This window comes from Hydra vulgaris, chromosome 02 (assembly GCF_038396675.1).
Source record: "Hydra vulgaris chromosome 02, alternate assembly HydraT2T_AEP".
Lineage (NCBI taxonomy): Eukaryota > Metazoa > Cnidaria > Hydrozoa > Anthoathecata > Hydridae > Hydra > Hydra vulgaris.
The window spans coordinates 10,011,064-10,035,782 of record NC_088921.1 but is presented as its reverse complement, the minus strand read 5'-3'; the positions used below and the strand labels follow the sequence as shown (position 1 = coordinate 10,035,782).

The window sequence follows — 24,719 nt, the reverse complement described above, 5'->3', positions numbered from 1 at the left end:
TTATTTTCATCATTTTAAGATTTTACTTTTTATTTATTATTATTTATTTTTCTTGTATACTTTATTTATTATTATTTATTTTGCTTCTATTGTTCTTATTTTTTTAAACATCTTCACTTCCAACAAGGCTGCAAGCTTAGTGTTGGAAGTTACTGGAAGAGAAAAGATGAAGTTTATAAAGGATTAACGATTAGCAGTTAACTTAAAAGATTGCAAATTATATGAAACAGAAAAATATAGAAAGGCTGCAAATTGAAAAGAAAAACGACTAGGAAAATAAGAATTTTAACTGCACTTAAGAACAGACACAGTAAAAGGATGAGATTCAATAGCATGACAAGTTACACAAGAATGAATTTAAGTAGATGCCACAAGAGACGCTAGCTCTTAAGAGCAGCTCTCGTTATAGCTCTCCTATAAACACTAGTTTATAGGTAATATAAAGAAAAGCAACATCATGACGATGTAAAAATGGTTGAATCTTGGCTGCAAGAGCAGGTCCAACTATGTTTAAAATGTGTTTTTACACCTTATTTTAAAAGAGAAAAGGCGTCATTTTAAGAATTGCTCCAGCTATAGCAACAGTTTTTTATCTCCCTGATTGGTATAATTTAGGGATTTAAAGTTTTTTCTCATTTTCTCTTCAACTTTTCCTTAACTCTAACTTTCGATTTAATAGGTGCTTACAGTCTTGTTGGAAACAATATTTTAAAAAGTTACATCAAAGATTTGACAATATATAAGATATACATATATAAATATATCTTTTTATTTTTTTAATTTTTTATTATCTTATGTATTATGTACTTTTATTTAACTTTTTCTTAATCAGTTTATTCTAGCATTTATACTTTATCTTGTTCGATGACAAATAAAAAATATTATAATTGCAAAAAGTTGATGTTGTCTGTTGGGAAAACTTTTGATCTTTTTTGTTTTGCATATTTGTGAAATTTAGCGTTGCGTAATTTATAGACAATATTTTAGCAGAGTTGATAAAAGGTTTTTTTTTCAAAATTTTTTAATGTTTGAAATGTAAACAGTATGAACATACATCTGTTTGCGTTTTTGTTTTAAGTTTATTAGTTGTGTTTAGAAACACAGTTAACTTTTTTTTGAAAACATTATTTAAAGAATTTTTTTATAAAACTATTAGTTAATTTTAGTGCCAAGTGCTCCCACAAAGTTTTGTGTTCTTTTTTCTACCACATCAAAATTGAAACTTAGCTAAGATGAACCTTTGGAAAAAAATGGTGTAATTATAGGGTATACCATTATAACCTTCCATTCTCTGTTGAAGCTATGATGGCATTTTTTTCTTTTTATGCTAAATTTTTTTTTTTTTGTTGATAAATAAGAATAATAATATAACTATATTGAAAAAATAATCTATTCTTTAAATAATAAATAATTTCTCATGATTTTGCATTTAGTAAGTGACCGAGGTTGATATTTGATTAGGGCCGATAATGATGGTCATCATGATGGTGATGATCTTGATAAATCATCATCATCATCATGAGAAAAAATACAGGTTGTTGATTGTGATAATCATTATCATCATGATCAACAACACGTGTTGTTTCTAATCTACCTCTTGTGTTGTTTCTTATCTAAAATAACAATCTTAATGAAATCTAAAGTAGTTGACGACTCAACTTTATACTCTTATCTTATCAAATAATCTTCACTTTTTTGTCGCTAAGGATAAGCAGCTGATTTTAAATCTGTTCTCTTTTATAAATCCAGTTTTTTTCCTTGCACATCAAAAAAATCTTATAACTCTTACCCATCTTCATATTTTCCTTTTTTATACAACTTACAACTTTTTAAGTCTTCAGTTATACGTTTTCTAGTATTTTAACTTATTCTCTATTTTAGAGTAACTCAACTTATTAGTGGTTGCTTGTAATCTTGTTGAAAATAAATTAGAGTTTAAAAATATATAAATGTATCCCAGCATTAAATTATAATATATTAAGTACAATATATTTTTTTTCTGGCCATGGCTGGAGCTGGGGCAGGGTTTGCAAAAAGTCTCATTTTTAGTTAGAGCTGTGCACCTTTCAACAAATGCAACTTTTCAACAATGAACAAAAAACTTTGCATCTAGAAAAATGCTTGGCATCTAGAGTTATCTGAATAAATTTTCTTTGTGATTTTAGACCTTGTTTATAAAAGAAAGTGCGTTGTTAGAAGTACTTGTCTCAATGACACCAGCATTACGCACTAGGATGGATAAAAGATTTATAGATGTAGAGAATGGGATCAGAAGTACTAAAATGACAAACAAAGCAAATGATGAACTAAATATATAAATATTATTATGGTCGCTGCTCTTTGAGCAGAGCGCCATTATAGTATTTGTAAAAAAGAGAAAGAAATGCATCTTTACGACAATGGGAGAGAGGCACACGCTCGGCAGATAGATCATTTCTAACTGCATCTACAATGCACTTTTGAACCTTGTCTAGAAGAGAAAGAGGATTATTAGAAAAACTAGCCAAAATATGACAGCAGAGATTTGTAGAGGTAAAGAATGGAATCAAGAGTAATGAAATAACAAGCACGATAAAGAAAAGCAATTTTAGCAGATGCTACATTAGCAATCGATTGTACATAGTTTTCATGAGAGGTCAGTAGTGAACAACAATCCAAGAAAATGTAAAGTAGAGGACTCAGTGAGAGAGTTGCCATTCATCAATATAGGAATATTGACAGTATTGCGATAATAGTTTGCAGTGAATAACTGAGTTTTGTTGAATATAAATGGAATTTTAAAACTCACAAGCCACTGCAAGCTCTAATTTGTTACAGTAGTGAGATCAAATTCAATATCAACTGCCTGTTTTTAGTGATTGAAAAGAGAAGACTTTTTGTCAAGACAGAAGTATAAAGTTGATCAGCAAATATAGGCACTTTAGATATAAGGTTGTCAGGACAGACAATGCCAGTGTAGATAATCTAGATAAGATACAAAACAAGAGCAAGGATAGAGGTTTGACCTTTAAAGTTACTGGAAATGAAGAAGAGTTCATGTTGGTCATTAAGGATTACTTTAATAAAGCGGTTAGAAAGAAATGATTTAATAATCTCAAAAACTTTGCCAGATACTTCACATGAAGCCAGCTTATGGAGAAGTCCTTCATGCCAAACTTTATTGAAAGCTTTAGATATATTAAGAGCAATGGGCTATTGCCTTGCATTACTGCCTTCATCTAATGTGCAATAGAATCTTTCAATCACAGCAGTTAGCAAGTCAGCCATAGAGGGAGAAAATTGAAAACCGTATTGATTGTCTGACAATAAGCTATCTGACTCAAGATGGGATGTTAAAAATTTGTTGATCAATGACTCAAAGACCTTGCCAATAACAGATAGAAGACTGATCGGACTGTAGTTAGAGAGGTTATGATGTTGTCCAGAGTTTTTAAAAATTTTATGTTACTGATTGATTAGTTAAAAACCTTGCTTTTTAATTTATTTCTAAAGATCGTGTAGACTAATTTCTACTTTTTGACAACATTTAAATAGAATTTAAAATATTTATATATTAGACTGTTTCATTTTGGGGTCATGAAAAAATTTAAAGTACCATGACGTCTTACCTGCTGCGCAGACCCTTATTTTATTGATAGAATCTTTTTTTTGAACTTTGACCATTTTTAGGGGTTGCTTAAGTGTTGCATAAAACGTCTAGCAATTTCATTTTAAAAATTTTTTAATTATAGTTTATTTTTTACAAATATTATGTTATATTTTTATATTGTTTTTTTTGTTTTTCTTGGAGGTTTTGCTCTTTCCTACATACTTCATTTTGTAATTGTGCAAGAATAAAAGTGAATCTTGTCTTTTTTCTTCCTTTCTGGCAATATCAATGTTGTCCTTTATGAGTTTAACAGTTCTTTCAGAGCAATCATTAACAACTGCAAGATTAAAAGCAGTATCTTTAAATTTTAGGTAGAAATTGTTACAAGTCCAATATTCTGGCGGGGTTTTCATCCATTGACAGTCACTTTTACTCTGCCCTATCATAAGGAATAAAAGCCACGAGTTTTCTGTGATCAATTCAACTAAGCTTGGCGGCTTCGGTCCACTGAAGTCTAAAGAATTGAGGACCACTATCTTAGCTTTTATTCGGGCTAACGAATATTTATCTAAGCTACGAAATTCAAAGCTGTATAGTTTTTGAGCAATTTCACCCCTTTCTTCACAGTTTTCATCAGCTAAGGCTAGAACAATAAAGTAAGGGTCCAGAAACCATGTGTGCCGTTTGATTAATTCAATGACTGATTCTGCCCCAATCAGATTGTACTCCTTAAACATATTCATTTGCAAAAGAGCTCTCATATCCTGAATAAACAAAAAATTGTTAAGCAACTAGCTTTCCCTAAAAAAAATCATATTTTAGAAACTTTTAATCAAAACTTTTTATTCATAATATATCATATATTATGAATAAAAAGTATATCATACTTGTTAACTTGGTACCAACCTGACGAGAAGCCACAACAGGTAGTTCAGCTTTGAGAAACTAGGTAGTATAGAAAACAGCCACAAAAGTTGCCACTTCAGTAATTTCATTTTCCAGTCAATTTGTCAGACTGGGTATTGCATCCATCATAATCTGGAGCTTTAGTTAGTAGATATCTATAAAAATATACACTTTTATTTTTTTGAAAAGCTAAATATTTGATCATGTATAACAAATTCATTTTTTTTTGCTATAAAGCTATAATTTTTTAACTATGGACTTTTTCCTATCATAAACCTACAACTCCATTTGCCATAAAACGGGGATGATGGATTGTTCCGGGTGTACGAAGCTTGTACTTTTCATCAGAAAGCGCCATAAGTGTAAGCTCTGTCAGCTCAATGTAGTCCTTCCTTGTAGCCCCATCCTAAAAGTTAAATTAAATCAGAAGTATATTGGTATAATGCAATAAACAAAGGTATGCATATTTTTGTTTTATAAAGAATAATAGAATTAAACAAGAAAAATCTAGGATATATTACTACTTTATAGTACATATTGTATACATAACTACATATTAAAATATCTAGTCATCGGGCTACTATTTTTAGAGACCCATGGGTGATAATATTTCATCAGAACGTAATAGTTTCATGCTTTTGATGACCAAGCCATGTTTTATCTGGAATAGCCAATCTTCTCAACACCTTTATATTTAAAATGTCAAAAAAAAATCAAAGATCTCAAAATTGAAAAAAATACTAGGGTACAATAATATTTTACAAAAATGTTAACCAATTTTGTAAAACCCTACCCGGTTCTCTACATCAAGATCATTCCATGCTAATTTTAATATTTTAAACAGCATATTATCTGGTCCAGAAGTAACACAACTTGGATAATTTTACCACAAATGATCCACGTGTAGCTCATTTACATGATGTCAGCATGCAAATGATAAAATTGGTTGCTGAAAAACTTCATTTTCCAGTAAAGATACAGCTCCATTTTTGTTTCCATTGTTGATTCTGGTTGTATCAAATGTAACAGCTTGTATGTTGTTTGTAAGGTTAAAGAAATTAAAGATCTGAAATTCAAAAAAATGCGATCTCTGATCGCATTTTTTTGAATTTCACCAGTTCCGGAAGAAATTGCTGGAATTCCCAACAGGTGCGTTTTCATGTTACCCTTTATTAATATTGCTATTCGATCTTTTTCCAATTTTTTTCCATCAGTATATTCATGACATACTTTTCCATCAAAATGGAGTTGAACTAAATGTACTTATTATTATTTCTGAAGTTTCTCAAATGGTCATTGATCCTCTTTGATTCATCATAAATGACTTTGTCTGCTGCTCGTAGTGCTGTAGTGGTCGAACATTTAAATTCATCTATATTTCCACCTTTAGCAATTATACATTTTAGCAATTATACTATTAACCATGGCAGTATGCTGCCTGTGACTTATTCCTTCCCCATCAGCAGTATCATCAGTTCTCTTGAGAATATCTTTTGAAAGTAGAACAGTATCTGCTTTTTTGACTTTCTTCTTTAACTCTGGATCTGGATATGGGAAATCATCATTATCTTCATTTTTATTGGATCCATTTGAACTGAATTCACTCTCTGACATGGTTTCATTCAAACTTGATCTCATTTCAAACTTGGATAAACTCCTGTTAACAGAGAAAATATACCTTGTGTCTAATCCACCTGTTTTTGTTTTTCTATCTCCTAATTAGTCTAATAAAAAAGCAATATCTTCAGTCTTGTCTCGACAACTTCTTTTCTTATCAGCTTTAATGATTGCAACCAGAGTATTGAGCTCAGGTGCAATCCAAAAGATCCTTTTCATCTGAGTTAAAAATTTCCTCATTTTTTCAATTTCTGATAAAGTTTGTCTTGATTTGTTTTTTTTAAACAGTTTCCAGGTTTGGATCAGCTTCTCCATCTTTTTATTAAAAAATGTGATTTGTAGATTCTGAATATTTTACAACACATCTATTTCTGTTAATTAATTTATTTAACAGCAGACATTTGTTATATTAATTGTTATCCTCTGATAAATAGAAATATGCAAATAAAAGAAAAACATATACAGTGTGGTACCTACCTATTTGTTTGTAATTGCATAATCTGAAATCCACCCTGCAACCAAGGTACAAATAACTTTGAAAGAGTGCAGCATAAAGAGTTTTTATTATGGCATCTGATTTCAAAGTGTTTTGTCAAAGGACAGTGGATAGTTCTACTTTCTTTTTGTTTTGGATGCTTCTCCTTTAAATCCAAGAAGTATTGCAAAACCGCTTGCTCTGTAGAAAATTTGTCTTTTAGTAAGGATGACCTGGATTCCCCAACCAAAAAGTTTTCTTTTTTCTTACTTTTTCCTGACATGAATAAAATTGTAGTAAATAGCTCTAATAAGCATATGAAGCAAGTATATCATGAAAGTTATCAATAATTAGTTCCCGCGTTTTTAAATGAAAATTATATATCGTCTTCGCTAAAAAGTAATTTGCATAACGTGTTTAAGCAAGTACGCAAAAGTATTAAAGTAAACGCGAGGCGTAAAAATTGGTAAAAATTCGCATAATTATGCAATTTTTTAGTTAATTTTATACAAAATATTTTAGCAAATTAAATTACCATGCATTTTTATTTTTTTTTTACTAACTTAAAAAAAACTCTGAAAAGAAAAAAAATAGAATTATTTTGAGTTTTAGAACTCGCTTAAATGTGTTGAAAATAAGCTTTAAAAAGGGTAAAAAAGTCTAAAAATTAGACAATTGGGGCACTTGAGCAACCCCTAAAAGTGGTTAAAACTAAAAAAAAAAAAAATCTAAAAAAACAGGAGTCTTCGCAGCAGATAAAACTCCATGTTACTATATATCATTTCATGACCTCAAAAAGAATACGTTTAATATATATATATATATATATATATATATATATATAAATATATATATATATATATATATATATATATATATATATATATATATATATACATATATATATATATATATATATATATATATATATATATATATATATATATATATATATATATATATATATATATATATATATATATATATACAATCAGGGTTGCTACAGGTCATGGAAATCATGGATATATCACGGAATTTTATTTGGTCATGGTTTAGGAACTTTTTAAAATAATCTTCATTTTATTCTACTTGTGATATTTTTAAGATATTTGTGAAAAGAATTCGCATTTTGAAAAAAATTCTTCTTTTTTGGATTGGTTAGAACAGGCAACCAGACTTAAATCTGATCTTCCTTTTGTAACGGCTTGAGGCTTGCAGTGGCTTAAGGATTTTAACCCCTAAAAAAATCAGCAATTAACTTTTTCTCTCAGATCGTATTGGCTTTGGTATTTGATATTTATTCACTTTGGGATTTGTTATACATACTCATATGAGACTTTGTATTGTATTTGATTTTAAAATTTCTTAAAGATTTGTATTTGCATTTGATTTCAATGTATTTGGTTACAGTGTTTTTCCCCAAAAAAATAAAAAACCCACCGTAAACGAGGTGAAAACCACCGTAAACGAGTTTGACCGGTGTTAAATAAGTTGAAATTAAGTTTTTCAAGGACATTTAATAAAGAGTTGTTTTCATTTCTCTATTTAGCATACCATTTCATCAAAATTGTATTAAAAATAAATCTATGTATTTTTTTTTAAATTTAAAAATGCCAACTAGATATATTTGTATTTTTGAATTATTATTTGGAAATCTAAAATTAAAGTATTTGTATTTGACTCCAACCCTGTCTGCTATTATTATTTTGGTGTTAATTGTTGATATCTTCATTCCCAGATTTTCAATTTTGAAATCTGCAAAGTCATTGTCATATAATTGCAAAATTTTCAAAATGGCGACTTTTTTACAACTCTTCATTAAATTTTCTACGGCTAAAATAGGGAAAGTTATTTTTTTCGTTATTGTTGTTGTTATGCTTGTTATTTCGTTATGCGTCGTGTATTAATAAAAATGATATATTGCAATGCTAACTTTATTGATTTCTCTATCTAGTTCTAACCAGGTTTAGATTTTCTATCTACCGGTTAAAATTCTCGATCTACTTTTTTAACTCGGATTAAATTCGTACTTGTTACTAAAGAGTTAACATCTTAACTCTTTAGTAACAAGTTCGAGTCGTCAAAAATCCAAAATCCCTTTCAACCTCCCCCCCTTCCCCTCTCCCCTAAAGCATGACGAAGTCTATGGAAGACCCCTAAGGTGAAAATACGTTGTTTAGTTGTTTTTTTTTCTTATCAAAATAACTGTAAGAACAAATTTTCTGGTAATTATTCATATCTTACGTCATATCTTACCTCGAGTTTGTAAAAGAATGATAATCTTATGTTTCAATTGGAAATTGTAATCATTTTACTTAACTTTTTATTAGTTAATAAATCCTTATTAGTTATTATATTTTATGTCGGATTTACTATTAGTTTATAAACCCGACATATTATGTCGGATTTATTATTTCATAAATTCGACATATTATGTCGGATTTATTAATGACTTGTTAAAATTTTGTTATTAAAAAAGTACTGGAAATGAGATAATAAAAAATAAAATTTTGACATTGTTTTTTTTATTGTAGCTACGTCATCGTCTATTTTAAAAAGAAGAATCTCCCTCAAAGAGTAATTTAAATCGCAATTCAACGAAGTGTTAGTATGTGACTATATGCAACTTGTAAAGGTTAAAAATTTAAACCTAAAATTATTAGTAAAAATAAGAAGACAAAAGTGCAAAATAAAAATGTATGCAAATAATGTTTACAGTTATTTATATAAAGTTTATGTTTTCACAAAAGTTTTTTTCGCAAGATGGTATATTGCAAACTTAAAATGTTTTAAGGATGGAGATGAAATTCCGGAAAAAAAGCAGAGTGAAATAAAGAGGTTCGTTCCAAAAAGTTCATAAACCTTATTCGCGATAGACGCAATCCAGCTAAATCAGGAAGATCAGTTGCAAAATAATTTAAAACCAACTCAAAATCCATCAGAAATTTGATTTAAACAAACTTAATGATGAAAGCTAATAACAAAAGAGTTATCTCTGGGCTGACGACACGGGTTTCGAAGCGGAGGGGCACAATCGTCTTTTTCTTTATAAAAAAAAAAACGAGGGGGAGGGATCGGTGCCGTCGGCTCTGTTATCTGCTGGTCTGACAATCAGAAATAAGCTTAAGGGTTTTAAGAGATGAAAATTGATAAAGAAACGGCACCACCGACAACTTTTTCCAATAAAAAGTTATTCCTGCTTAAGCGCCCTGTTAAGTGACAAATTGATTGAGTTTTTAGAGTTAGTTTGAAAGAGATCCCACATTATGTAAGAGCTTTTCCGAAATGCATAAGGGATTATGTTTTTCGGTGCATTTTCCAAGGACAAAAAACTCGCACTAAACTTTTTAATTTATATAATAATTTATTGATAAAGAAGTTGATTCTTTGCAAGATCATCGTAGATAGCGGTCGTGTTTTTTAAACCGTTGAAAAAAAAAAAGGGAAATAAAGAAAAATGTAGAAGTTTTTGTGTTTGCATTTTCGTTTTGTAGTTTTTGCTTTCATTTTGTAGTTTTTGTGTTATGCTTTTTCCTTATTTAATATTATTTGTGCTGTTGTTACTAATTATTTTTATTGTTTTTCGCTGTTTTTCAATTTTACTAATTTTTCTACACCTTTTTTTTTCGCACAAGTAACAAAATATTGTTTTTATTATTAATCTAATTTTGTAGAAGTTTTTGTGTTTTTCATTTTGTAGTTTTTGTTTTTGCCTTTTCGTATGCGTAAAGTTTGTTTTTATTTGTGCTGTTTTGCTAATTGCTTTTATTTTTCTTTGTTTTTGTTATTAACTGAGTTTTTTCATATTTTTTGTCTTATTATTTAATTTATTATAGATTTATCGTTATTATTATTATCTTTAAATCAATTTAATTTACAAATGCTTTTTTTTTGTATTTTGTTTGTTTTTTTATTTTATTTAGGTGTCACTCCAATAACTAGTTTTCAACTATATGAGTGACACCTTACCTAGTTTTGTAAAATTATATAAACCTTGAATTTTTTCAATATTTGGTTGAATAAATAGATTAAAAAGAAGTTAAATTTAACTTGGAGATTTTTATGGCAAAAGTAAAACCTCATACGATTAGAATGTTTGGCGTTTATTTACTTTCCAACAGGATTTAGCCTCCAAAATAATGCAAAAACTGTTGAAAAGAAAAATTTCCCTTGATTCATTCCTGTGTCAGAATGGCCTGCCTACAGACCGAATTCGAGCCTAATGGTTTTTTTAAATTTAAAGGAGGAAAAAAAAAGGTTATTCTTTTATGTTAATTTTTTGTAATTTTTTTTATACAATCATATTTACAATATGATTGTATAAAAAACTTTTTTGTGATTTTAGAGCTTCACAACTTAATTTTGCCCCAGGGTCCCGAGCCAGCTTTAAGCGGCCCTGTATGAAAATCAAAAGCATCGAGTAAACAAAAAAATTAATGAAATACATAACCGATCGTTTAACTACGTATAATTGTTTTCCCTTATTATTTTATGTAGTTATTAAGGTGCTTTTATAAGTCCGTACAGCCTTATTACAGATCACCGGAAAAAGCCAAAACAATGCTAATATGCGATGAATTCGATAAAACTTTATAAGGGTAAACAAAAAATAAGTAATAGTTATAATTAGAGATGTTATACTTCCTAAAATAGCCATTCGCTATGTACACTGCCGCCGGCAAATAATAAAATTATCTAAGCAAGTTCTGTAAGGATACTGTTTCGCATTTGTTGAGGAACACTTGTAAGAGTTTGCTGTCCAATTTAAGCGAACGATTTGATTTAAAAACTAATATCATTTGCAATTAGAGTTAATCTTTCTCACTTCTTCATATGTACGCATTTTTTCCTAGAAATTAATTTGATCGTTTTCATTTACATTCCTTTTTCTTTCGAAGTAGAGCTGAATCATCTAGTAATCTGAATCATAATAATTCATTAATGTCTTATGTTAGTACTGGGCCAACGACAAAGGACAACGAAAAAGGAGAGGGGGGGCGGTACAATCGTCAATTCTTAAAAAAAGTCTTTTTTATCTAAATTTTTTTTAAAAAAAAGATAAAAAATAAAATAATCCTTTAGAAAAAAAGTGGGCTGGGTAAGGCCCAGCGCCCCCCTCTCTTCCGGTGTCGTCGGCCCTGTAGTATACCCACGATACTTACTTCAATTAACCAGGTCGGAACCCTCAACATAGTAAAGTGTCATCAAATATTCGGCAGCTTCGCCAGAGCGTCTGGCCGATTATTATGTATTTTGGCAAAACCACTATTTTCACTTTAGACGATTTAGTCGATGTTGATAACAACACTATTTAAAACGTGATTTGACATGTTTAGCTATAAACTTATGTATACGCAATTCATACGCAATTGCGTATGCAATATTTATTATACTGGTATAAATCTTGCGTGAAGCAGGAAAAGCCTCACCCGAATGTTTCTTTGGGATGACCCACATGTTTGAAATGCAACCAAAAGTTAGTAATGCACCATTGCCTCGAACGTATAATACAAGTTATAAACATTCTGTTAACGCAAATAAAAAAAAGAAGGGGTGTTGAATGAGTGTTATATGAATGATGCGAATGTAAGTTTATTGTTATTGATGTTTAGCCATGCATATTTATGTTGCATGCATGATGTTTAGCCATGCATATTATTGTTTAGCCATGCATATTTATAATATCTTAAATATAATATTTTAATTAATTTTCAAATAAAAATATTATTTAACATTTTTATTTGTCTCAAACAGCTTTAAATTTATAATAGATTTTTTTTTTTTTTTTATAACCTTTATCCGACCTGATATCTCTCAAATTTTGGCTTTCAGAATAATAAAAAACTTTTAAATAGTTTTTATTATCTTAGTAACTTGATCAAAATATATCATGTTGAAATTAACAAAAATATAGTTTTTTTATGTAACCTTAAACAGATAAAGAAGAAATACATAAACATATCATTTTCAAATTTAAATAAATAAATGATAAATAAAAATAAAAAAATGTTAGCTTTATCAATTCCAAACTTATCTAAACATTTTTCAATAATCTATTTAGTGTGGTCCGCAGTTTGTTTTCCTTTTGTATCAAGGACAATCCTTTTGTATCAATTTCCTTTTGTATCAATTGACAACAATAATTTGATTGTCTATAGAGTATAGGGCATTAATACCAAGGTATTGACGTATATATCTTGTTGTCCAATTAACCTTTAAATAGATCAATAGTTTTGATATTACATTTTTAATTTCTTTGCAATGTTTTATGGCAAGGTTGCAAATTTAAATTCTCATATTATCTCTGTTAAGTGTAAATCCGAACTGTAAGACCATTTTTCCACAAAATTTATGTATGGATTCACGATCAAATGCCTGGATAAAAACATTTCAGAATAAATTGACAAACAATTTTGATAAGACTTTTTTTTTTTATTATTTAAGATTAATTGCGACAAATAAATTTTAAAAACGTTTTACAAAATTAAACCAAATAGCTAAGTACAAAAAAAAAAAAAAAGTAAAACAAAAAGTCTTGGAAAATGAATAGAGAAAATGTAATTTTGGTAAATCTTAACCTGAATGCTATAGACGGTGTTTGTAATAAACACGCTGCAAATTTTGGAATAATTTATATGCCGCAGAGCTAGCCATATGCAGCGTAATTCAGTACATTCAAGCTTTCACTGGTTTAAAGTTACATAGCTGTTGGCTAAACAATTTTAAACTAATAAACTTGTAGAAGCTAATAACGGTTTAAAATTTTCAATTCCCAAAGTCCTGGACTCCCAAAAATTATTAGGACAGGCAGAACTTCAAACTCCGGGTAAAAACAGGGACTCCTGGACTTTGGACTCCCACTTTGTATCCCTGCATATAGCTGAATTAAAAAGACCTGGTATCTTCTTTTACCAGCATAGATAGTTTAGTACAATTAACAATATCTTTTTCAAAAAAAAATTTTACTGTTCTTGAGTCGACATTTTATCATGTTATAAAACCTATTCAATTGATGCGTTCTGTTTGTAACTTTAACATAGCTGTTCTCCTGTAACAGCATAGGTGTTTGGCATAGGTGTACTTCTTTTAGCATTTTAACTTATCTGCTGTATTTTTCCTAATTCTGTACAATTTAGAAGATTATCGTCAACTTTATGATTCTTTTATTTCTTATATACTAAGTGACTGGTCTCTGTATACTTTAACAGGAAGAATGTTTCCTCCTGTTGCAAGTTTTATACTTGTACTATCACCAATAATAGATATTTTTTTAGCTTACAAGAAACAACACTGTCAGAAGTATTTTGAATTATTGATGTAAATAAGACATAGGAGTTTCAGCAGTTGTTTTTTTGTTGCAAGGTTAACAAATACCGTTGCCAACATTTTGACAGCATTCTAAGCAGGATGAATTTCTTTTTTTAAATGCAATTATCTCAGATTATCATCTATAATCATCAGATAGGTAAATTTAGAAAGATTAAGTGAAAAACTGATTTTAGTTGTTTTAGTACTGCTTTTAGTACTTTTTTAACCTTAGCTCAAACAGCTCAATAGCAATTGTCACCTTTTTTAATTGTTTCTAACTTGATGACAGTCATTTATTCATAAAGTCTCCAAATCTTTACTGACTGCTTTATCTTTCTGTTTCAAAATATAAGTTAGTCTTGCAGCTTCAGCAAATTCCAGGCAGATAAAATTTTAGACTTAAGGTTCAAACTGAGTTCACATAGTCTTTGATCAGATAAATCAATAAACTAATTTTCCTCAAAAATAGATATTTTTTTGCCTTAATTAACATAACCAAAACAGATCTGACTCTGAATGAAATCTTTTCTGAATGAAATCTTACTTTTTGCTGACTCATTTTGAACCAAAATGTTTTTGTTTAGTATTTTCTGTGAAAAAAGTGCTAAGAAAAAGTGTTTGTGCCACTCTACAATTACAAAATTTAAAAGTTTTCAATACACAATGCATTATCATTGTAAAACTCTTTGTAAAAAGATGGCTGGAAAGGGGAAGAATCTTTTTCATAAATGGTATTTCCTAAACTAATGCTGAGTACAGCACTGATAGCATTTATATAAATGATTAACACATGCAAGACTTATACAACTTTTTGATGTATTTCACTTGTTATGCTAAAGTTTATCACAAAGTTTCTAATATAACCAAATGCTTTATAAAATCGAACAGAAATAATTTTATCAAATGTGATATTTAGAATGTAATTATGTAAAATTAGAGAATAATTAGGAAGTAAATCTGTTTCTCCAAAAAAATCAAGTTGGCTGCAAGGTTTCATGAGAAAAAACAATGTAGTGATTTTTCTTGCAAAATTTTTATCTAAGATGGCAAAACAAAAAGCCAAAATATGTATATAAATGTATATATATTTTCATTCACCTTTACAAAAAAATATAAAGCTTAAAATGAAGAAGCTTGGAAAGGTTTAATCATTGTTACTTGATTACATCTAGGAGAATTCTTTTCTTGTTTGTATTTCTTTATATTTTTCCTAATCGAAAATGTACATATAAATACAGAAAAATGTAAAGTATATTGAAATCTACACATTTTAGCTGTCTAGTCCCATATAACACAGGTCTGTATAAGTCAATTCTACCATTTCTATACTTATTTCTTACTTTAATATTTTTTGGTAAGCGTTAAAAAAACTATGCATATTGTCTACCTTTTAAAGTTATGAATAAAAAAATAATTTATAATATAGTTAAATTTTAAATATTTTATACTCTTCTGTAGTTGTTTCACAAACCACTATTTATTAGTGGTTCAGATATAAGTATACGAAGCAGTTATTCTAAATAATATTTAAAATACCGGCTTGATATGTGTTGATTAATTAAAATTGGTATTAAAAATTTAAAAAAATTTTAAAATCAGACTTGAACATATGTGAAATAATGAATTTGACATGACCTTTCACACCTACCATATCTATACTTATTCTTTATATAGTCTTTTTATATAGCCTTTTTATTTCAATAACTTTTAGTAAGTGGTTGAAAATAAAAATCAGTCAAATCTTTGTTTTGAGTAAACAATTCTTGTTCAACACTATATAACTTCTTATTGTAAAATTGTAGACCTCTATAAAAAAGCGGGTATGAACTTAGTTTTTTTCTTTATTAAGTTTGTTAAGTTTTTATTAAATTTTTTTCCAGACCATGCCGAGCTTAATAGGACCTTCGCTCCATTATTTAACTTTAGAAGAAAAAAAGTTTGAATGTAAAAACGTTAACCTATAAGAAAAAAAGTTTTCTCTTTAATGTGTGTTAAACGTGCAAACTTAGTTACCTAAGCACATTAATAACATAAACATCTCTATTGTGACATATGCACACAAAATTTCTACTGCTCAACATAGTTGCAGTGAATTAATAAAACTTCAATCGAAATCATCTATAAAAATCTTATCTTTGAGAAACTTAGGTTTTAAATGAAATGAAATTAATGAAATTTATTTTTGTTTAATACAATTTCTTCTTTTACTGTTTTAAACTTTTTTTTTAAGTTTTTTTTTTTTTTTATGCAGAATTTAAAATTTAAAATTCAATTTTTATTAAATTTTGTGTTGAACAATATTGAATTTAATCTAGGTGAAAGTACTTTAGTAGTAAAGTCTAGTTTGTCAACTATTTATACCACAATGAATAATGGCAAAACACTAAACGCTGTTGTATCCAATATAAAGACTGCAAATTACGAGTTGGTTTTTAATACTGTTTGTAAACTCTTAGCAGTAAAGCAAGGAAGAAATATTCACAAAAGAGTAAAGAACTTATCGAAAAAAAAAAAAATTCCAGCATTTATTCAAAATACTATTGCAAATAAGGGTTTATTTTGTCAGGAAATAAAGTGGCACAACCAACACTGAAAATGTTGCTCACAAATTTTTTAATAATCCGATTGTGGCAAAGGGGAATTTTAAACTAGGATATCAGAATGATTAAGTTGTTTCGAGATTTACTTATTGATATGAGTAGCACAACTTGAAGACCAGATATAAATGAACTATTCTAGGGAATATAAAAAAAAGACCTTTATTTATGTTGAATAATATAAAGAATTATATTATTTAACATAAATTCTCAATAGGCGTATAACAATTTAAATAAATTTTAAAAGAATGCTTTTAGTCCGCACTAAGATTTTTGGAATTTTCCCTATAAAATCTAACTGCTTATCTTGCAGCCAGATATTTTACAGAAGTATCTTGATTGTTTAAATTAATAACCAATTGAAAGTAGTTTCTTGATTAAGCACCCTAACAACAATAACTACTCTTTGATGTTTATAGAGATTTTAAGGTTCTCTACTGTTTGTTTGTTATAGTATATTATATTTTTATAAATGTTTTGTATTTAACATCAATAGAACTGTAAAAATGTTTTATTTTATATTATGCTTATTATTTGTATTATAAAAATGTTTATTGTTTATAAATGTTTATTAATCATATTATAAAAATGTTTTATTTTATTTTAGAAAATTGTAAAAGATTTAAAAATAAACAAATGTGCAAGCGTTTGCACTTGAGAGCTTGCATTGTACTTCGGAAGTGCAGTGACAAGTGCAGCAGATTAGTGTGCCTTAGTGAACTTTGGCCACTAAGGCACACTAATCTTCTGCGCTTCTCACTAGTTTTTAAAACTATTAAATAAACAAACAACTGAATAATTTTATAAAACAGCAAATAAATGCTATAGTCAATATTAAGGAGATATTGCTGCAATCCAATTTTTAAATTGAAGTAAATCTTTATAAAAATAAATCTATAATATGTATATAAAAACATTTGTATAAAAATATCTGTGGAATCAAAAATATTTTATCTTGTTTTTTAAAAAATTGAAAAAGGTAAGAAAAAAAAAACTTTAGAAGGAATAGGATTTGAACCACAGCATTTCACGTCAGAACGCTGTGAGCTAACCACTTCAGTCACTATAGTGTATTGTTCGATAAATGTTTTAACACTATTTAATAAACAAAAGACTTTATAAAATGGCAAATAAATGCTATAATTCGAAATTAAGATGTTGCTGCGATGCAATTAATTAATATATATGTATATATATATATATATATATATATATATATATATATATATATATATATATATATATATATATATATATATATATATATATACACACACATACATACATACATACATACATACATATAAGCATGTATTTCTTTTTTTTAGAAACATCAAAATGGCACAAAATAATGTATATGCAAAGAAATATGAAAACATTCTTTATAGCCAAGTGTTCATGTGTAGTTTTAGTGATTGGGTTGGAGTAAGTTGGAAAACTCTTGGGCGTATGTTAAATATTGAAGAACATTATTTAAGTATGATTGATGAAGATAATCCTAAAACAGGCGCAAAGGCGTATTCAATGTTAACTACATGGATGCAAATGAGTGATAATCCAACATTTGAGGAGTTAAAGACAGCTTTAAGAAACATGAAGAGAATAGATTTAATAAGAAAAATTGACAAATTTACAAGTAATTATTTTTCAACAAATAATAATAAACTAATTGATATTTTTTTTGTGTGTGCAAAATTTTTACATTTTTTACAGTAAAAACTCTTATTCAATGATAAGGATGCTGTTGAAGACTATTTAATTCCATACTATGTTCTTTGACAGTCGGATTGCAAAATGTATTCCAATAAAACTAAACTAAGTTGGTTACAATATTATGGACTTAAGAGCACCATCTAAACTTCTTGAAAACTTTTCGAAAATCTCAACAGTGTTATACTAGTGTTTTGTAAATTATTAAAATGTGATCATATGTTCTAAAATACTCTGAAGTATAGTTTTACAGTGATAACTGTTTCAAACTTACTAAAATATAAAAAACTATAAAACTCAAAAAACCATTGTCATCACTAAGTTCTCTAAACCTATCATTCACTAATATTTGTGGTCTTTGAATTAACTTTTCTTTGCAAAACCTCTTGCAAAGTTCAGACTAATTTTACACAGCTGTTTCATCTTTGAAGTAATTTTTGTTTGCAAAATCTCTTGCAAAGTTCAGACTAATTTTAATCAGCTGTTTCATCTTGTGAACTTATTGTTGATGGTTATTTTCCTTTAATTTGTAAAGACTTTAATAGTCACATGCTTGGTCTGGGCATTTACATTTGCAAGAATTCACCCATTTGTTGGGAAACTAGGTTTGAATTTACAGACTATTCTTTTATGTGCCTTCGTTTAGTACTACTTCACTCTACCACCTTTCTTGTTGTTCTATACCGCTCTCTTTCATCTTATTATTTTGGTATTGTTTCTGATCAAGTTAATCAAGTCCTTTCTCTTTATTCTTAAGCCAATATCATTGTTTTTGGTGACTTTAATACTAATCACACTGAATGGCTTTGTTCTAGTGTCAGTGACTATGCAGAATTCCCTTATCATCATACCTTTTACAACTACCCTTAAGTCTAAGGGTAGTTGTCTAAGGCCGCTATTCTCAGGTCACAAAATCTTGTATTTTATCTCAAATGTTATGCTCCAGAAACTTCTGGAGAATCTTTAACAGTGACTTTAATATAGGCAAATCTGTTATTCCACCTCTCTTGCATGGTTCATATTTTGTAATCTTACCTAAAGACAAAGCTGAATTATTTGCTAAGAACTTTTCATCAATCTCATCTCTTGATTCTACTAATCACATTTCCTAACTGATATAGCCAACAAACATGTTGATCCATTGCTTGGCATTTGTATCTCTCCAGCTTCTGTATCTAAAGACTCTTCTACAGCTTGTGGTCAATACATTGTATTTGCTATAGTCTTGCAGAAGTGTTCTTTAGAGCTGTCATCTATACTTTTAAAACTATTTAACAAGTGCTTATCAGAGTCATGTTTTCGAGCCTGTTGGAAAATGACGTCTGTTTTCTTTATTTTTGAAAATTCTGGAGAGCGATCAAACTCGTCTAACTACCTTCCCATAAGTCTTCTTCTTATCATTAGCACTGTTTTTAAGTTTTTAATTAACAAACATTTAATCTCTCATCTTGATTTTAATAAATAATATCATCAATATGGATTTTGATCTTCTTGTTCTTCTGCTGATTTGTTAATACTAATAACTTACAGGTTTTATCCTGCATTAGATAGATGTGGAGAGGCTAAGGCAATTGCTCTCGACATTTACAAAGTCTTCAATAAAGTTTGGCATGCTGGTTTTATCCATAAACTCTCTTTTTATGGTGTATCAAGTAACTTTAAGGTTATTGAAACCTTTTGTACCAATTATAGTATAGAAGTTGTTCTCAATAAACAGCACACTTATTCATTTCCTTTAACTTCAAGGGGATCCTCAAGGTTCTATCCTTAGCCCTATACTTTTTTTAATTTACATCTAAGGTGGTATTTTATGCTGAAGATTTTACCATTTATTCTAGTCTTGATAAGAAGCCAATACTCTCTGATTGCTTTAAGGGAGCATTTGAGCTTGAAAAGGATCTCACTTCTGCTATAGCACAGGGGTCTCAGTGGCTGGTGAACTTTAATTCAGATAAGTTTAAACTAAATTTTTTTTGGCTTATCTTTTTCATAACAATCTAGATCATCCTATATTTATGAACAGATGAATGAATAAATATTTATAAATGGATGAATATTTATGAACCATATGCTAAGGTTGTATCTCTTTATCATGATGACCACTTTCTTTCTCTGGATTTTATTCTTTATTTCTATAAATCTCCTATCCATCCTTGTATTAAATACTGTTGCCATATCTGGAGCAGATTTTCAAATGATCTGTATGTTAGTCTCATTTTTTACTATTTCTATAATAATAATTGATAATTGTTTTATTGATAAAAAGTTGTCATTCATTCTGGATTGAATTTTCACCACGAATAATTCAGCAACAGAAAGTTTTTGCTCAGACCCAATACTTGTTAGAGAGATAATCTCCAGTGCCTTGAACAAAGATTCATTATTGGCGATTCTCTTTTTAGTTCCTTCATAGAACAATGCTTTGAATTTATGGTTTGAAATGTGACACTGTTTTTTGCTCTAATGCTGATTTGCATCCTTGAGTCAGAGTAATTAACAAGGCCAAAAGTAGCACGACCAAGGCCACATGTTGCAAGGCTAAGACCAAAGCCAGGAGATTTAATGCCAAGGCCAAGATTAGGAGTTTCAAAGCCAAGGCCTACTCAATCATTACCAAAGACTTAAGTTTTTGTCTAACGTTAAGGCCACTTATTAGAAAAACTGCAAGTAACAATTACTGTGACAATAAATCACATGTTGTAAAAATAAACCAAGGTTGTCTTCAAAATTATACCAAGTCAACAAGAAAATATACTTGTAGATATGTATGAAGCCGAAAACAAAAATACATAAAAATAAAGAATGAAAACTTTAGATTCTTTAATTTTATGTATTTTTTTTGAAAGCCAAGGCCAAAACAAGGCCAACAGTTGCAAGGCCATTTTACTTCTCAAGAAAACAACATACTATAAATGTTTCTTTTTTAAAAACATACTATTAATGTTACTCTGTTTTTTGATGCCTGTGCTTTCAGAAATTTGTTTCTGTTTCTTTTGCAAAACCGAGTTTTCAATTCTTTACAATATAGTATCCAATTCTTTCTGAAATTATTGTTTTAAAAAAGAATACCTGATATTCATTTGTTAATGGTAGATCAGTTTTACTTTTACTTGGTAGTATTAGGTAAAAGTTAAAAATGATTGCAAAGAAGTTTCTGTATTGTCATTTTTCTAAATTTAGATCTGCTACAGTCATATCTATTTTTGTAAATATTGTATTGTAGGCAATGACATTCAACTCTCAGTTTAAGGTTGAAATCAGGATTGGCATCACTACCTGTGACATGATGCTGAATGTTGGTATTAGTTTGATTTTTATCAGGTTGTTTACTTTGAGACAGTATCTTACGTTTGAAAAATAAGCATTTAATAAAATCAGATTTTATCATTTTTATCTTTATCAAGAACATTTAGCTTCCTCCTTTGCATTTAGGTTATGTAGGTTTCAATTTTGTTCAAAGCAATAAGTTAATTTTTATGTAATATTAGTTAGTATAACTTTAAAAAACCTGATCAAATCTTATAAACATCAATGTTATAAATAATAATATAAAGTAAATAATATTAATGTTAGTTTGGAGTAAACTAACATTAATATTATTTACTAATGAATAAATAAAAAGTTTTGACTTGTTGAAAAAGTTTCACTACACCATTAGCGGTACTACAAAATATTGTTAAAAAAATAGCGTAGCTTTTTTGAAGTGGGTTTGGCAATAAAGTTTTAATTTTCTTTTAATGAAAGTTGTTATTGCTTATAATACGTAAATATCTACTTGTAATAGAAGATTGTTAATGCTTGTAATAGAAGATTGTTATTTCTTATAATAGAAGATTGTTATTGCTTGTTATAGAAGATTGTTATTGCTTGTAATAGAAGATTGTTTAGAACATTGTTTGTTGCTTTTATTCTTTTGTAAGTTTTGTGTTCTTTCGTGCTCACAAAAATTATTTTTTTTGAAACTTTTAAATTGAATCATTTAGAAACTCCAGGTTCACCAGAAATAACTTCAAGATTTTCTGCCAACAAAGGTAATTATGTTACTTTTAATTACTTTACATTTAGTTTATTCCAAAATTTGTATGATTTGTAGCCATAAGGTTTTTTTCGTATGATTTGTATGATTTGTAGCCATAAGTTTTTATTTGTATGATTTATAGCCATAAGGTTATTTTTTTTGAAACTTTTAAATTAAATCATTTAGAAACTCCAAGTTCACCTGAAATAACTTCAAGATTTTCTGCCAACAAAGGTAATTATGTTTCTTTCAATTACTTTACATTTAGTTTATTCCAAAATTTGTATGATTTGTAGCCATAAGTTTTTAATATTCTTTTGCTTGCTTAAAAAGTAAAGATAAAGCTTAAAATGTAAAAAGGTAAAAAAAGTGACTGATTTTAGTTATTTTGGTGGTTTTTTGTTGTAAGTAAAAATTGTATTACAGTTTTGTAATACCGAAGTTATCCTTGATTTTTTTTAAAATTGAAAATTTGGACCAAGACCCAACCGTATCACTAGTAATAATTACTCAGTATGTTTATTTGTACAGTGATCTTGTTTGAGTTTCTGGAGTTTGTGTTTTGCAGCTATAGTTTTAAGAGAAGGGGTTGTATCAACAAAAAAATATATATATTTAAAAATTTATATGGAGAGAATTTGTTTTAAAAATACATATCTATATAAAATAAACTTGTTAAAAGTTCATAAAAAAAAAGAAAATACATAATAAGTATAACTGAAGTTATCCTTGGTTTTCAAAGTACTAAGAAAGATTTCAAACTTTTTGAGAGCAAAAAAATCTGCAATCAGAGGAAATTTTTCAATCGAGACATTAGACCAGATCTCAGCTATAGTTTTGTCAACAAACTAAAAATTATAACATACTTGCATTGTATTTTGTGTTAAAAAATATCTGTTTTTAATAACGTGTTTGCTGCATTATTTTTTTAACGATTAAGTTTTCATAAATAGCTTAAATTTTTTCTTTTATATTTTGTCTGCGTTGGTTATGAAAAAAACATTTGCATTCCATTAAGCGCTTCAGTTTATGTCACAACTAGAGACTTTTAACAACATGAAAGTTGTAACTAAACAATGGATCCAGCTTGGGTTTTAAAAAAAGTTTTATTAAAAGTTGTATTAAAAACAGAATTTTTGTTGTTAAAATTATGTGCAGACATTTAATGTTTTAAGTAAAGATGTTTAGTTTGTGTATAGTGTACTAACACATTCAAATTTTTAATTTGCAAAATGTAAATTTTCAAAAGTTTTTGGCGTTTTTTCTTAACATTTTTGTTGTTTACAAAGTTAACACTTACATTTTTTACCTTAACTCCAACAGGGTTAGAGTAAATGAAAAACTCTAGCTAATGAACATTATAACAAAAAATTTTAGTTTAATTTGTTAAAAATTGGAAAAATAGGAAAATGTTTTGTGGCCTTGATTTTCATGAAATTGATAGAAAATAATGTAGTTTTTGTTTTTGCATTTGAATTCTAGTTGATTTGTTAATAAATTTTTGAGAAATGTTAAGAAAAAAAAATTTGTGCATGGCTATACTTGTAACAGAGTTAACAAAAACAAAGTTCAAGTTTCATTTTTTTTTTAATTCTATGAAATGAGAAGGAAGAGCATAGATTTTTGACCAAAATCTTTTTTAACTGGTACCCTCGATTGTGGTTCAAAGTCAATAGACATGCGAGTTTTGCAAGCCATGACTGCAATGAAAAGAAAAGATCTGAAAATCTGCGCCTTTTATTTAAAATACTGTTGCAGAAGCACCTGCAAGCTGAGAAAATCTCAGTTTTCCTGTGCTAGCTTCAGCATTAATTAATGGGTTGGCAGTAAAAAACTTTTAGTAAAGTTAGCAATTTGACATAATTAAGGAACTCATAGATAATAATTACGTAGAACTGCAATAGACTTGTAAGACATGTTTTTACTGTGTTTTAATTATGGTCATAATGTTTCAATAGGTTTTAATGATAGGTCTCTGGATGCTTCCACCTAATAAATTCTAAAAGCACAGAGCTTGCATATGATTGAACTTAACTCAGTTTACTGGTGCTTTAGAACCTTGCTAATTTTTAATATATATTAATGGTCTATCTAAAGCTACTAACGTAATGAAAAATATGTTTGCTGATGATTCTAAATTATTTCTTTCTCATAAAAACGTCATAACACTTTTTTACAACATGAACATTGAACTAGTCAAAATTTCTGAATGATTTAAAGTTAGTAAATTGTTATTAAATATTGATAAGATTTAATGGATTCTTTTTTATCCTTTCAGTAAAAAACATCTGCTGCCTTGTAACATGTCTTTTCTATATATAGATAATATAATTATTAAAAGAGCTTTAGTGGCAAGATTTTTAGGTGTCTATATTGATGAAGATCTAATATGGAAAAGCAACATTGCTAACATGTGCAGTAAAATTTCAAAGAGCCTAAGTATTTTATACAAAACAAAAATATTCTTAACAAACATACCTAATTTCAATTATGTTACTC

General features: G+C 28.3%; 2 protein-coding genes across 2 annotated transcripts in view; both read left to right on the top strand.

The window, feature by feature from the left end:
* LOC136076723 (usherin-like) overlaps positions 1–24,719 on the top strand; it is a 765,758-nt gene that overhangs the window by 145,084 nt on the left and 595,955 nt on the right. The gene's annotated exons all lie outside the window — the stretch shown is intronic.
* Positions 11,956–22,826, top strand: LOC136076377 (uncharacterized). Its single transcript, XM_065789817.1, has 4 exons — positions 11,956–12,173; positions 17,821–18,128; positions 22,186–22,233; positions 22,407–22,826. Exons 1-4 carry the CDS (start codon positions 12,163–12,165, stop codon positions 22,514–22,516), a joined length of 477 nt encoding a protein of 158 aa, XP_065645889.1. The 5' UTR covers positions 11,956–12,162; the 3' UTR covers positions 22,517–22,826.

Bases quoted from the DNA above. Each gene is read 5' to 3' on its own strand.
- LOC136076377 (XM_065789817.1), top strand. The intron at 18,129-22,185 runs GTAATTATTTTT...TGAATCATTTAG, and splicing joins AAAAATTGACAAATTTACAA to AAACTCCAGGTTCACCAGAA. The intron at 22,234-22,406 runs GTAATTATGTTA...TAAATCATTTAG, and splicing joins AAGATTTTCTGCCAACAAAG to AAACTCCAAGTTCACCTGAA.